The 12700-nt window shown below is 41.9% G+C and overlaps 1 protein-coding gene across 5 annotated transcripts in view; it reads left to right on the forward strand.

The window, feature by feature from the left end:
• The window catches only part of PPIG (peptidylprolyl isomerase G), a 48539-nt gene that overhangs the window by 11981 nt on the left and 23858 nt on the right, over positions 1 to 12700 (forward strand). For all 5 annotated transcript variants that reach the window (XM_025206464.1, XM_014520818.2, XM_025206466.1 and 2 more), the window contains 5 exons: positions 5056 to 5163; positions 6014 to 6058; positions 8111 to 8198; positions 9784 to 9813; positions 9956 to 10095. In XM_025206464.1, coding sequence (XP_025062249.1) covers positions 5056 to 5163; positions 6014 to 6058; positions 8111 to 8198; positions 9784 to 9813; positions 9956 to 10095 — 411 coding nt within the window. The remainder of the gene's footprint in view (positions 1 to 5055; positions 5164 to 6013; positions 6059 to 8110; positions 8199 to 9783; positions 9814 to 9955; positions 10096 to 12700) is intronic.

Raw genomic sequence — 12700 nt, forward strand, 5'->3', positions numbered from 1 at the left:
CCCTTTGGGTCGGACCACGGAGTCAGTTTCCCAGCAAGCGGATCGTGGTGGACCCAAGGCCACAATTGGCCAGTTTTCCTAAGAGGTGATCTTGGGATACCAGATCAAAGGCTTTTTTGAAGTCAAGATACATGACATCAATCTCTTCTCCCTTGTCCAGGTGATAGGTCACCTGGTCATAAAAGGAAATGAGATTGGTCAAGCAAGGGCTACCCGCAGCAAACCCGTGCTGGCTGTCACTCAGGATGTTGGCGTCGGCCAGTCCATTGTGGATGGCCTCTTTAATAAACTTTTCTAAAATCTTCCCCAGGATAGAAGTGAGGCTGATGGGCCTATAGTTTCCTTGCTCCACTTTCCTCCCATTCTTGAAGATGGGCACCACATTGGCCTTCTTCCAGTCTTCGGGCACTACACCAGAGCTCCAGGAGTTCTCAAAGATCTGTGCCAGAGGCAGCTCCTTGAGTACCCTGGGGTGTAGATTGTCAGGGCCAGCTGACTTGAAGGTATCCAGCCTCTCAAGATGTTCCCTTATGAGGTCAGCATTGATGGAGGGCAAGGGATCTCCCTCACCTGGTTCTCCCTGTCCTGTAGCAGGCATTGGCATCCCATGGGATTGATGAAAGACCAATGCACAGTACCCATTTAATAGGTTGGCTTTTTCCTGGGCGTCGGTTGTCATTTGTCCCATCTGGTTTAACAGGGGTCCAATGTTGCCCTTGCTTTTCCTCTGGCTCCCCACATATCTAAAAAAGGACTTGTTATTGTCTTTGATAGTTGTAGCTAGTTGAAGCTCCATCACAGTCTTGGCTTTCCTGGTTTGCTCCCTGCAAGACTGGACCAGTGCAGAATATTCCTCCTTAGAGGTGGATCCTGTCCTCCATCCTTTGTAGGCCTTTCTTTTTTGCCGCAGGAGGACCACTAGTTCCCTGGAGAGCCAAGGGGGCTGCTGTGCCCTTTTGTTGCCTTTCCTCCGAGATGGAATAGCATTAGCTTGTTCATCCCCTGGGGTCGTGGTCCCTTAGGGTCTCACTGACAAGCCGCCTGAGCTTGTCAAAGTTGGCTTTCCTGAATTCAAGGACTTCAGTGTTGCTGACTGACTTGCCAGCTTTACGGCGGATGGTGAAGGTGATCAGCTCGTGGTCTGTCACCCAGCTTTCCATCAATCACTAAGTCTCCGATTAGGTCCTCCCCAGTAGCCAGCACCAGGTCGAGCAGCGCTTTACCTCTTGTTGGCCTGTAGACTTCTTGAGTTAGGTAGAGGTCATCCACGTATGATAGGAAGCTTTGCGACTGCTCGGATTTTGCTGAGTGATCCTTCCACGAGATGTCTGGGTAATTGAAGTCACCCATGACAACCATGGTCCTGGAGCACGCGGCCTCAGCCAGTTCCTGGGCGAACTCCTGGTCAAGCTTTTGATTCTGGGTGGGAGGTCTGTAGTAGACTCCCACCGTTGTGTCCGCTGTGCCGTGTTCCCCACAGATTTTAACCCAGAGGGTCTCCATTTGTCCACCCTGGTCGCCAACATCACCTTGCAGGGACGCGCAGCTTTCCTTATCATAGAGAGCTACACCCCCGCCCCTTTTATATACTCTATCTCTCCTGTACAAGGTATAGCCGTCTATACCCATGGTCCAGTCATGGGTGGAGTCCCACCAGGTCTCCGTTATCCCTGTGAAGTCGTAATTATTTGCGTTAAGCAGGAGGACAAATTCTTCCTGCTCATTCCCCAAGCTCCTGGCATTTGTGTACAGGCAGGCAAGTGTCTCCTTGAGGGCTCTTGCCTTGCCCACAGATTGTACCAGGGCTGGGGCAGGGGTGGGCTCCCTTAAGTGCCTGGGCCTGCTGGCTTTGCAAGGGTTGCTCAGTGGCCCAGAAGTGGTGGTAGTCCACCTGTCCCCCGGTGGGCTTAGTTTAAAGCCCTGTGGAGCAGGTCAGCCAATCTGGTTGAGAAGAGCCTCCTCCCCAGCGGAGAGAGGTGGAGGCCATCTCTTCCCAGCAGCTCGCTGCCTCTCTTGCCCAAGCCTCCCCAATGACACCAGCGCCGCAGTCTTTGGTTAACTACCTGGATCCTCCTCTCCCTCCTCAGCCCATACCCCGAGACTGGGAGGATTGAAGAGAACACCACCTGTGTCCCCAGACCCTTTAGCCCTGCTCCCAAATCCCTGTAGTGCCTCATGACCTGGCTGGGAGCGCTCCGAGCCGTGTCATTGGTGACTTACATATGACTCTCTTAATACTCAATGACCACTAGTATTTGTGGTTGAATTTCTTTCTGAGACTGGTCATTTCCTAACTTTTTTCTTTTCTTTGTATCTGGTGTGTTGAAATCTTTATTCCCAAGTGAAATTTAAATTCCTTCTTAGTCAAATTGCCAGTCTTTTAAAAGCCCTGTTCTGGAAATAGTTTCAGAATGGCATTCTTTTCTTGCTGAACAGTTACTTTCACTGGAGAATACTGATTGTCTAAGCCTAAAAATCAAAATCAAATGTTTAAAACAGTGGCTACAAACCTGACTCAGATTTCTTCTCCACCTACTTCCAGTTTGTTTTTAAAATAATTTAAGCCAAGCTCTGCTCTGAAACCTTCATTCACAACAAAGATTGAACTGTAGAGAAACTTGTGGGGTTTTTTTTTTGTCTGGCTTCAACATTTTCCATTTCCTATCTATTCACATTTTATTACAAGTCAGTCTCAGCTACAGTTTTTGATTTACTACTTTGTGTGCATTTGGCTACCACTTGCAAATCAGGAATGATTTTAGCTATATATGTACAAAAGAAGTTGGACATCAAAATTTGTGTTTCATCTTATTACTGTAACATCTTTGGGAATCTTCTAGATAAAGAAAGTGGTCAAAGTCTTGAGAGATACAAATTCTCGTCTCTCCGTGTGTGTGCATTTATCCCTTCCAGCAGGTATTTCTGAAAAAGGTCTGCAAAAGTCCCTGAAACTGAAGCAAAGTCTATACTTCAGAGTTTTCACTGACAGAGCTATGTCTGTTGGGCCCCCTCTACACATTACAGGTATGAGAGTACAGGGACTCTCAACCCCAGCAGCTGTGGACTCTGGGTCCTGGCAACATGTCTCCTGGTAAACGCCCAGGATAGGAGGATGCATGAATCACAGCAGTGATCCTCCTGCCCCAGGGGTTTCACACATCCCTGGAGCAGGGGGGTGGATCATGATCCTCATGTGTGAGGTGCCCTGTGACTGGAACCCTCTCAGCTGGGGTGTGTGGGGCTCCTAGCTTTGGGAGCTTTCTTCATGCTGGTGCAGGGAGAGCCTGGGATCAGCAATAAGGTGTAGTGAGATCTCATGTGTGGTCCCAGAATCATGCCTCCTGCCGTGTGTGTGGCATGACAAGAGGCACAATTGTGTGAATTGTGCATTAGATTCCATCATGTCTTTACTTGCATGTGCAGAGGGGACCTTTGGAGTCTCAAGAAACCTTACATTTGTAACTCACATAGCTAGTTGGGCAAAATGCATAATGTAGATGCAGCTGTGTGCAGAGGAACGCTTATGATTGCTTAGATTAATTTGGGGTGGAGGGGAGTATTGATTACAGCATAGATATGCTGCTTATTAGCATGTGTTGCATATCCACTAGGGAAATCTGCTGGCATAACTGTATTGGCAGAAGCTTATATAGTGTAGAGCAACCCTGATGCAGTCTTTACAGTGTTTTCCCAAATGAATTATTTTTTTTTTAGATTATTAGTAACTCTAATTCCATATAGTGCTTTTGCATTTAGTCTTTGGCCAGTTACCTGATCTTCAGATTTTGTACCAACCATGATCTGCAATGTGATTATTCTTTAGGGCTTGTCAATGCAGGGCTTCTCTCCAGTGCCCAGCAAGTGCAGGAGCTGTAGATGAGTGGCAGGGAATGCCGGTGATACAGATGGCCCGGTGGAGGCTACTCCCCTTGCTGTGATGTGCAGCACTGGCTGGAGCTGTGCCCCACCAGGCACCTGCACCCTGAGTGCCCTGCCTGCTGCTTCTGTGCCATGGGAGAGAGTGTGGGGGTCCCCACACCCCCCCCAACATACCCTGTGCCCTTCATACATGCACACACACCCCACCATACACACACGTCTGTGTGCATGTGCACATACCCACCCACACCCTGCCATATACCCCCACCCACACCCTACCATATACCCACCCACCCACACCTCACCATAGACACACACCCACACCCCACCATACAGTCCCCAGAATATATAAGACTAGAATTTATCTTTGAGTTATTATGCAATCACCTCTGTATACACTATACAAATACAAATCATGACAAATACAATTTTTGTAATAAAATTAAAATATGGTATAGGAGGTGTTTGACTTTTAGTGTATGATTTGTTTTTTCTCCTGGTTCTAAGATGGGAACCCCCCCTCTGCTCCCCCAAAAGGAGTATTTCCAGGGAGCAAAGGGAGGGGATTCAGTGGCAAAGACCAGGGGTTGGGGGTGGGACTTCCAGTCCCAAGATGGCAACAAGGGGGCAGGGCTACTCATGAGGCTCTCAACAGCTCACCAAAACTCATTAAGCGGCCCTCCACCTGAAATAATAGCTGCTGCTATATACTTATCTTAGTAAATTTTCTCTTATAGGCCATTCATGTTTGTTACTTAGAAGAAAAATGGTCTTGTGATTATAGCACAAGTCTTGGAGTCAGGAGACAACTTTGATCTCCCAGGTTTCATCACAGGCTAACTTTGGGAGCTTGGGTGAATTACCTGGAGCAAAATTTTCAAGAATGAATACTGAGAATATACCTCACATTTTGAGTGTCCAACCTGAGTCACTTTGGTCCTACTTTCAGGGTTGTTAAGCAGGTCTTTATATGAAGTTATGAAATAACCCTTCTGAATAAAGGGTATTTAATAATTAAGGAAATCAAAATTTGTTGTAATTTCTGAAAATTTTAGATTTAACTTACTGTCCCTTTTACAAAAACTAATTTGCTACTTCACAAGCTGAATGCAATGTTAATTAGTTATTTGTCAAGCTTTTGTAGTTATACAAATGCAAAATATCTTTCTTCTTTAGGTGAAAAGGGAACAGGAAAGTCGACACAGAAGCCATTGCATTACAAAAGCTGTCTATTTCATAGGGTTGTGAAAGACTTTATGATTCAAGGAGGTGACTTCAGTGAAGGTAGGCGGCCAGTCTTTAAATCAACTACAGTGGTTAACAGTGACATATTTTATGGATCTTGTTCAGTACTCTTTATTTGGTTGAAATATTCTCTTGTTGCAGTGTATATATATTTTTTTGAAGTTAAGGGCCTTAAATAAGGGCATTTTAATAAGTAGCTTTCTGTATCTCTCTATCCAGTTGTGATTTGCCAGTGAAAATGTGGCTCTCCATTCTAGTGTAGCATCAGATCACTGTATTTCTCAGTAAAGCACAGATGTCAAACTCTTAGTACAGCCCTGTGGGCCAGATCTAGAGCACTGGATAGGTTTGTGGGCTGGATCCGGATCCAGCTCCAGCGTGTGGAGCCATGTCATCTGGCCCACAGGATTTTCTGCATGGCTGGAAATTTGGTGGTGCTAACGTTAATTGCTACATCATCTTCTGCTGCTCCTACTGTCAACTTTCCAGACTTGCAGGTCAGATGACACAGTTCCCAATGTGGCTCATAGGGCCAGGAATTTGGCTGACACTACTAATCCTACTGCCAAGTTTGTGGTCTTGTGAGGAGCCCTGCAGACCAGGTGACACTGCTGCACACTCCAGATCCAACCTCTGGGCTGTATCTATCTCTGAGATGGAGGAATGGGAGAGAATGCAGAATGCATAGCAAAACAACTCCCCTTGGTTTTCTGACTCCTATTCTACTTAATCAGGCCATCAGGTAGTGCTTTGATTGTACCCAAGCCATGCACTACCTTTTTTCAAAGTGTCTTCCAGAATAATAATTGAAATATTGAAATATGTTGACCTCAACCTAAGTTATACTATCACTGCTTTATGTTAACTTGTCCTTTTTTGTTGTTGTTAGGAAATGGCAGGGGAGGAGAATCAATTTATGGTGGATTTTTTGAAGGTAAGTATGTTCTTTATCAGTCAAGTCTATGTACTTTTTCAGGTGTCTTTTATTATAGAAATTAAACTAGCATTCCACGATCCTAGCTTTGCAAATTTGGATTCCATTGTCTTTATTCGTGGTGTGCAGGAAATGGGCATCTTCTTAGCTACAGTAATTGTAGGATTAAAGCAAAATGATTTTTTTAAAACTTTTTCATTAAGATTTATAAGAATCAAAATCTTTCAATTTAATTCTGCATAGAAAAAAACGTTAAATTTGTTTACCAGATTTACAGGGGTTTGTTTAGGTTGTAGCCGTGTTGGTCTAAGAACATAGGCAGACAAGGTTCCTTGGGTGAATTTGATAGCTTTTATTAGACCAACCCAAATAGTTGGAGAAAAGTTATTAAGCAAGCTTTCGGGTTCAAAAACCCTTCGTCAGGCTAAGGAAGTTTCAGCAGTTGGTGTGTGCTCTTCCTGTAGATCTCATTTGAATATCGTATTGTTACCCCTTTTTGGCCTGGTCATCTAGACAGAAAATTAGAGTCTTTGGGTATTGTTTCATTTAGGAGAAATTAATGGTGGAGATAGGTATCTCTTTATATTCTTGTAAATAAAGAAAATTGCTTAGTCATGCTTCTCTGGAAGCAACAGGAGGGATCAAACAACTATGTACAATTTCCCTACTCAAAATGCTAAACTTTCAGTTGGTATCACCCCAAATGATCAGTCTCTCTAATCTGTTTCTTGAGTATCCAGACCTGTTTGTTCAGGCTGTGTTGGAGCTTTGTTTTCTCTTTGTTTCTTGAACTATGTGGATGTGTGGCATAAGCCAAAGTGGGCTGATGTATAGACATGCTGGCAGTCTAGTATATTAGTATACTATGCTATAGTAGTATGCTACTATAGTGTAGTAGCAGTTGCACTATGCCAATAGAACTGAGCTAAGTACAGATAGTCAAAAAGCCCAAGATTGAATCGATTCAGTCTTCTCAGGTTAGTCTAAGCGGCATAGATTGAACCGACAAGCAAGTGAACAGACATTTGTTTTTAATTCAGGAAATGCAGCCATATGCCAGCATGGCCCAGGCCAGAAGCTGGGGGGGTGCTAGAAAATGCCTTACTGCTTGGCTGGAGCAGACAGCTTGGGCCAAGGCTAGTCTGCCCACCTGGCAAGAGGGGCTTGCAGGAGAGATGCAAAGCATCCTGAGATGCTTGAGGCTTGTGAGTTAACTTGAATCTGGAGGGGATCTGAGACAGAATTTCAGTAAACCAATTTAATCTAAATCAATTATGTCTGATAGGTACATCCACTGAGGTTTATCTTAAACCAGTTTTGGGCATTTTGAAAGCAGTTTATGTGCACTGAATTTCTGTTGTGCTGTAGATTTGAACCAGTTTCCAATCATTTATACTGGTTTGTGTAACTTTTGTCCTTAGCCCTGGTGGCAGAATTGTCTAGTGTAGACAGTGTGTTAAACTTGCTTAAGTTTTACTTATGTTGTGAATAGCCAGTTATGCAAAGTCACCCTGGTATCTGAAAGTAAAGCTGTTTTTTGACTTTCCCACAAAATTGGATCACTGCAATTAATAAAAATTCTGTATCAAAATAGTGTGTGATTGAATATGCATGAGTGGTTATAAAAAACCCAGAAACAAAAAAAATCCATTTGCTATTCAAAGATGTTGTTCTGTATGTGTGTTTAATTGTAAAAGCTTACTTTTTTTCAATTGTCAGATCTTGCCAGAACTAAGTGTAGGCAGGAAGCAGATCTGTTGTATAAGAAGATTACTTTTTCATAGTCATTCTTCAGACCATAGCGATTCTTTTAACGGAAAAGTGAAAATGCTGGCTTATCAATCTTCTTTGTATTCTAACGGATGGAATTAGAAAGGCACATCATCTTTGATATCTGATACGATGTGTTATTTTAAATCTAATTTTTAATACACTTTTTATTACAGTTACAAATTTGTGTGGATAAGCTTTTTTAGTAGATTTTATTAAATGCCTAATAGTGCAGAGAAAATATTTGAAGTTTTAAATTAATTGGAAACACTTTTTTGTTAGATGAAAGCTTTGCTGTAAAGCACAACAAAGAATTTCTTCTCTCAATGGCCAACAGAGGGAAGGACACAAATGGTTCACAGTTCTTTATGTAAGTATTGTACTGTTCTGATACAAATATTGCTTACAATATTAAGATTATAGTAACCCTCATAATTTAAAAGATGAAATCCTTTTTCAATTTTCAAATGTGAATAAGTTTTCTAGACCTGAATTTCTATGGAAAACAGCTGCTTTCTAGAATCTAGTTTAGTAATAAAAATCATAAGTTTCTTACATTTATTACTGAGTTTTAGATTAGTACATCTTGTATACTCAATTATAAAAAAAATCTTGCTATTTTTAAGTAACTCTTTTCTAACTGGGCATATAATGTAAATCTGTGAGGTTCCCTCTCAGGAAAATGAATGAAAAAAACAAAAACCTGAAAAGGTCTTGTCCAGCTGGTTAGAATGAGATCTGGGGCTCTGGTAGCCCTGAGTAGAAAAATCTTAATGTTTCCAAATGCAGTCCTATTTTAAATGGGAACAGGACCACTGCTAAAGCTTAATATATCACAGTGTTTATACAGCCTTGATTTTTTTAAGGAAAATCCTTTCCCTTGAAATTGAGCATTTTAATTTACAGTTGCCAATGCCCTTTCCCTCAATGTAGTGAGTGGTATGTCACCAACAATTTGGCCCTTATTTTTGGGTTGTTGTTGGACCATTAGCCTCTTACAGACTATTTTTTAACTTGTATTGTGGCTGACACTTGTCTTGTAATGTCCAGTCCTAGTCTCAGAGTAGTAGAAGCTTGTGGAATTATTTAAATGGTCTGTTAGTATAAAGGACTAAGTCAGTTCTAGGGCTGCTTCTAATGTCAGGTAGCTGGTTCTCAGTAGTTTTTACCTTTTTCTCCTCCCCCCGGTACGTATAAGACTATTTGCAGAACTTTTTAAATCTGCCCTTTAAAAAGGTTCACATGATCAAGTCAACATGTGGTATCACAAAATACTATACATGGTGTTATCTAAAATGTTGATAATGAAACGAGAAGGCTGAGAGGGGATCTGGTGGCCGTCTATAAACTGGCCAAGGGAGACCGCCAAACAGTGGGAGAGTCCCTGTTCCCCTGAGCACTACCGGGAGTAACAAGGAATAACAGCCATAAGTCGACTGAGAGTAGATTCAGGCTAGATATCAGGAGGCACTAATTCACAGTCAGGGCGGCTAGGAGCTGAAACCAACTTCCAGGGGAAGTGGTGCTCGCTCCTACCCTGGGAGTCTTCAAAAGCAGGCTAGATAATCACCTAACTGGGGTCATTTTGATCCCAGCATTCTTTCCTGCCCATGGCAGGGGGGCAGACTTGATGATCTGCTCAGGGCCCTTCTGACCCTACCAACTATGAAACAATATCTTTATTTGACTTTCTTAAAATGCTTATATCAAAGAAAGTAGAGATTTGAGAAGCAGACATTCTTGAATAATACTTGGTACTTAAAGTGTCTATACATCATTCATGCCTGTTGAAATCAGGTAAAACAGTATCATTAATTTATATCCATTTATTTAAGGTAACTTGCAATTTCATATGCACCCAACTGTGTTTCAAATGCACATTTTTTCTTTATAGCAGGGCTAACTTTTTTTTTTCTGATTCTGTTTTTAATTATTCTTCTGGATGGCATCTAAAGAACAACCAAGCCTACACCTCACTTAGATGGGTAAATAAATATCTTAACTCCTTTATTTGTGTTTATGAAAATCAAAATGTTGATAATGCTATGAAAAATGTAAATACTTTTAAAATATATTATTGCAATAGAAAGCCTATATTTTAATTTTGTATTTGTTTAAACTCTTTAGACATCATGTAGTTTTTGGACAAGTCATCTCAGGTCAAGAAGTTGTGAGAGAGATAGAAAACCAGAAAACAGATGCATCTAGTAAACCTTATGCTGAAGTACGAATATTGAGTTGTGGAGAGTTAATTCCAAAATCCAAAGGTGAGGTTGAACTACCCATTTCTAATTCACTTAAGTATCGTTTTTTTCTGTGCTCTTATAATGTTAAATAAAAGCACGCTTATAATGGATGAAAGGAGAAATTAGTCATTGCCTGCATTAAACTGTGCCTTCTTATGATTAAGTTTAGTGCCACAGAAGGTATTTTTAAGGAAATAGGTTTTTATTGGACACACTTTAGCATGCATTTTTTCCCCATTTTAAAAATCTGTGATGTCATGATATCATCTAAGAACCAATAGGCTGTTGGAGACTGATATTTCTTTTACATATATGAGTTGGGTCCAACAGTTCATGTTCAGTCTATTTTTCTTTGTCTTGGTTGCTGGAGCGCACAGTTTGGCACCCCAGTCTTTTTAGTTTGTTGCATCTCTTTCTAGAAATAATGAAGAATAAAAGCTCCTATGTCCTGGACCATAAGGGACTGAATTAGTTTTCCTCAACATTTCTCTTAGTTTATGTTCTCTGGTATGTCTGCAGTCTTCTTGTGCAACATTCCTGATAGGTGTTGCTCCCATAGAGAATAGCCTGTTGTATGAATGGTAGTGATAGAATGTTGGCAGACAAGGTTCCTTGGGTGAATTTGATATCTTTTATTAGACCAACCCAAATAGTTGGAGAATAGTTATGTTGACATTCTTACATATACTACTTCCGTTGTATTTGTGGCCTGTGTATAGCATTCATATCTAGAGTGTTTCAGGTGGGTAATTAAGATACGAATTTTCACTTTTTATAATACCTCTTTAAAATGCTCTGAAATGTGTTCAGAAGGGGTATGACAGAACCTTCTTCCCTCCCTCTGGAAAAGATGCCATCTTCTGCTCTAAACATAGTATTGAATATTGGATCATACTGTTTTCACTCCATAAGCTCTGTTCTGCTCTCATTGTGGTAGAGAACCTCAGTATAGAACCAGGTTGCAGATTTTGTACGCGCTTTGATAGGGACCATTTTGCTTTTTCTTACTTAGCACCTCCCAGGTGGTACCCATTAAGAAGGATACAACAAAGATGTTGGAACAAGGCAAGGACTGCATTGTTTTTCGACCCTAATGGAAGCAGATAGTTGAATGACATAACTTTTTGCTTTTTTTGGTTGCTGCTCTTCTAATGTGGTGGTTAGAGTAATGATTTTTGCTTTGAATTATGAAATAGACTTCTCCATCCTCAAAAATTCAGAGGTAGATTGCATTGTGGCTAGGGGATATCACAGAAGACAGGTGACTTTTTGGGCTAATTCATAAATTATCCAAGATTGTTAAATATCAAATATTTATTTTCTAACAGACAGTACTTTTTTCTTGACAGGTATTAATCTGTTAGTGAGCTGGCATAGTGCATGTATGCCTGTGTGTGTGTAACCAGGTTATAAATCTATCCTGGTCAATGAAGTTGGAAGTTGATTGATCAAAATTCTTTAGTTGAAGCTGAACTGCCTAGTGCTTTAAGGTCCTGCCTGAGGGCTTTAAAGTGGCATTCATCATCAAAGGGATAATAAATATAAAATGTCTTTTCCTTTAACTTTTCCTGAAAGAAAACAGATTTCTGGGGAGATCTGACTGTCTGGTCCTATCATTACGTCTGAATCCTGAGCCCTCTTTTCATTCTTCTTCACCTGAGTACTGCTAAGAGCCTGGAAACGCTGCTTCATGTAGCTGGTCTGGTGTGCTTCAGAGGGAGATTGCTGCCAGGGCTGTGGGGAAAGCCACTGAACAGACCATAAGAGACAGTACTAGATACTGATGGGCAGCAGGAGAACATGGAGGACAAGAGGCCTTTGAGGAGCCAGGAGCGGGCAGGCAAAGGTCAGACCTGAATGTGGGGAGGAGTGATAATGATGATCCTGTGTCATGAAGGTGCTGCATGACAAACTATGATGGAATTTGGTGAGAGGAGGATCCTTTTCTTACCAGGGAAAGTCCCTGTGTAGTCTGCTGAAAAGGAAATCTGTTCCTCTTGTGAGAGATGGAGTTGGCTGAGTTGGTTCCTTGGGGGCATGACATGGATCTGGTGGTGAGCAGTGATGACCTTGAAGAGCTGGAGATGGGAGGGGCAGTCTGTCCTCACCTGTGTAGAAGGAGATTGAAGGAGCTGCAGGGGGCAGATAAGCCCTTGAAGTTACCATGGCCAGGAAGAGGCCAGGGAATCCAGAAGTGAGGAGCAGTAGCTGGGAGGTGAGCTGATTTTCATGGAAGAACAGCTGTAGAGAGGCATCAAACAATGGAGCTGTATAGAACTTCAGGAGACAAGAGCGGACACGTGCTGTGAATGTGCGGCAGGTAATGGAGAAGGTTGCTTCAGAAACATTTGCTGTTAAGGCAGAGGTGGGTGGGGGATCCTGGTGAGGGAGATCAAGTAGAAGATTTTTTTAGAGACACCATTTCATAGCAAAAAAGGGCCAAACTAAAATGTTTCTGAATATGGGTGTGGCGATATGGCGGTATCAAGGGATGCAAAGGACAAATCTGTAAGAAATCAAAATAAAAGGGACGGTGACGTTTGGAGATCAGATGAAATGGATAATGGAGTTAGAATAGAAGCAAGGTGTTTGTTTTGGAAGGTGTAATGCATGTCATCTTGGTAAC

This window comes from Alligator sinensis, unplaced genomic scaffold (assembly GCF_000455745.1).
Source record: "Alligator sinensis unplaced genomic scaffold, ASM45574v1 scaffold143_1, whole genome shotgun sequence".
Lineage (NCBI taxonomy): Eukaryota > Metazoa > Chordata > Crocodylia > Alligatoridae > Alligator > Alligator sinensis.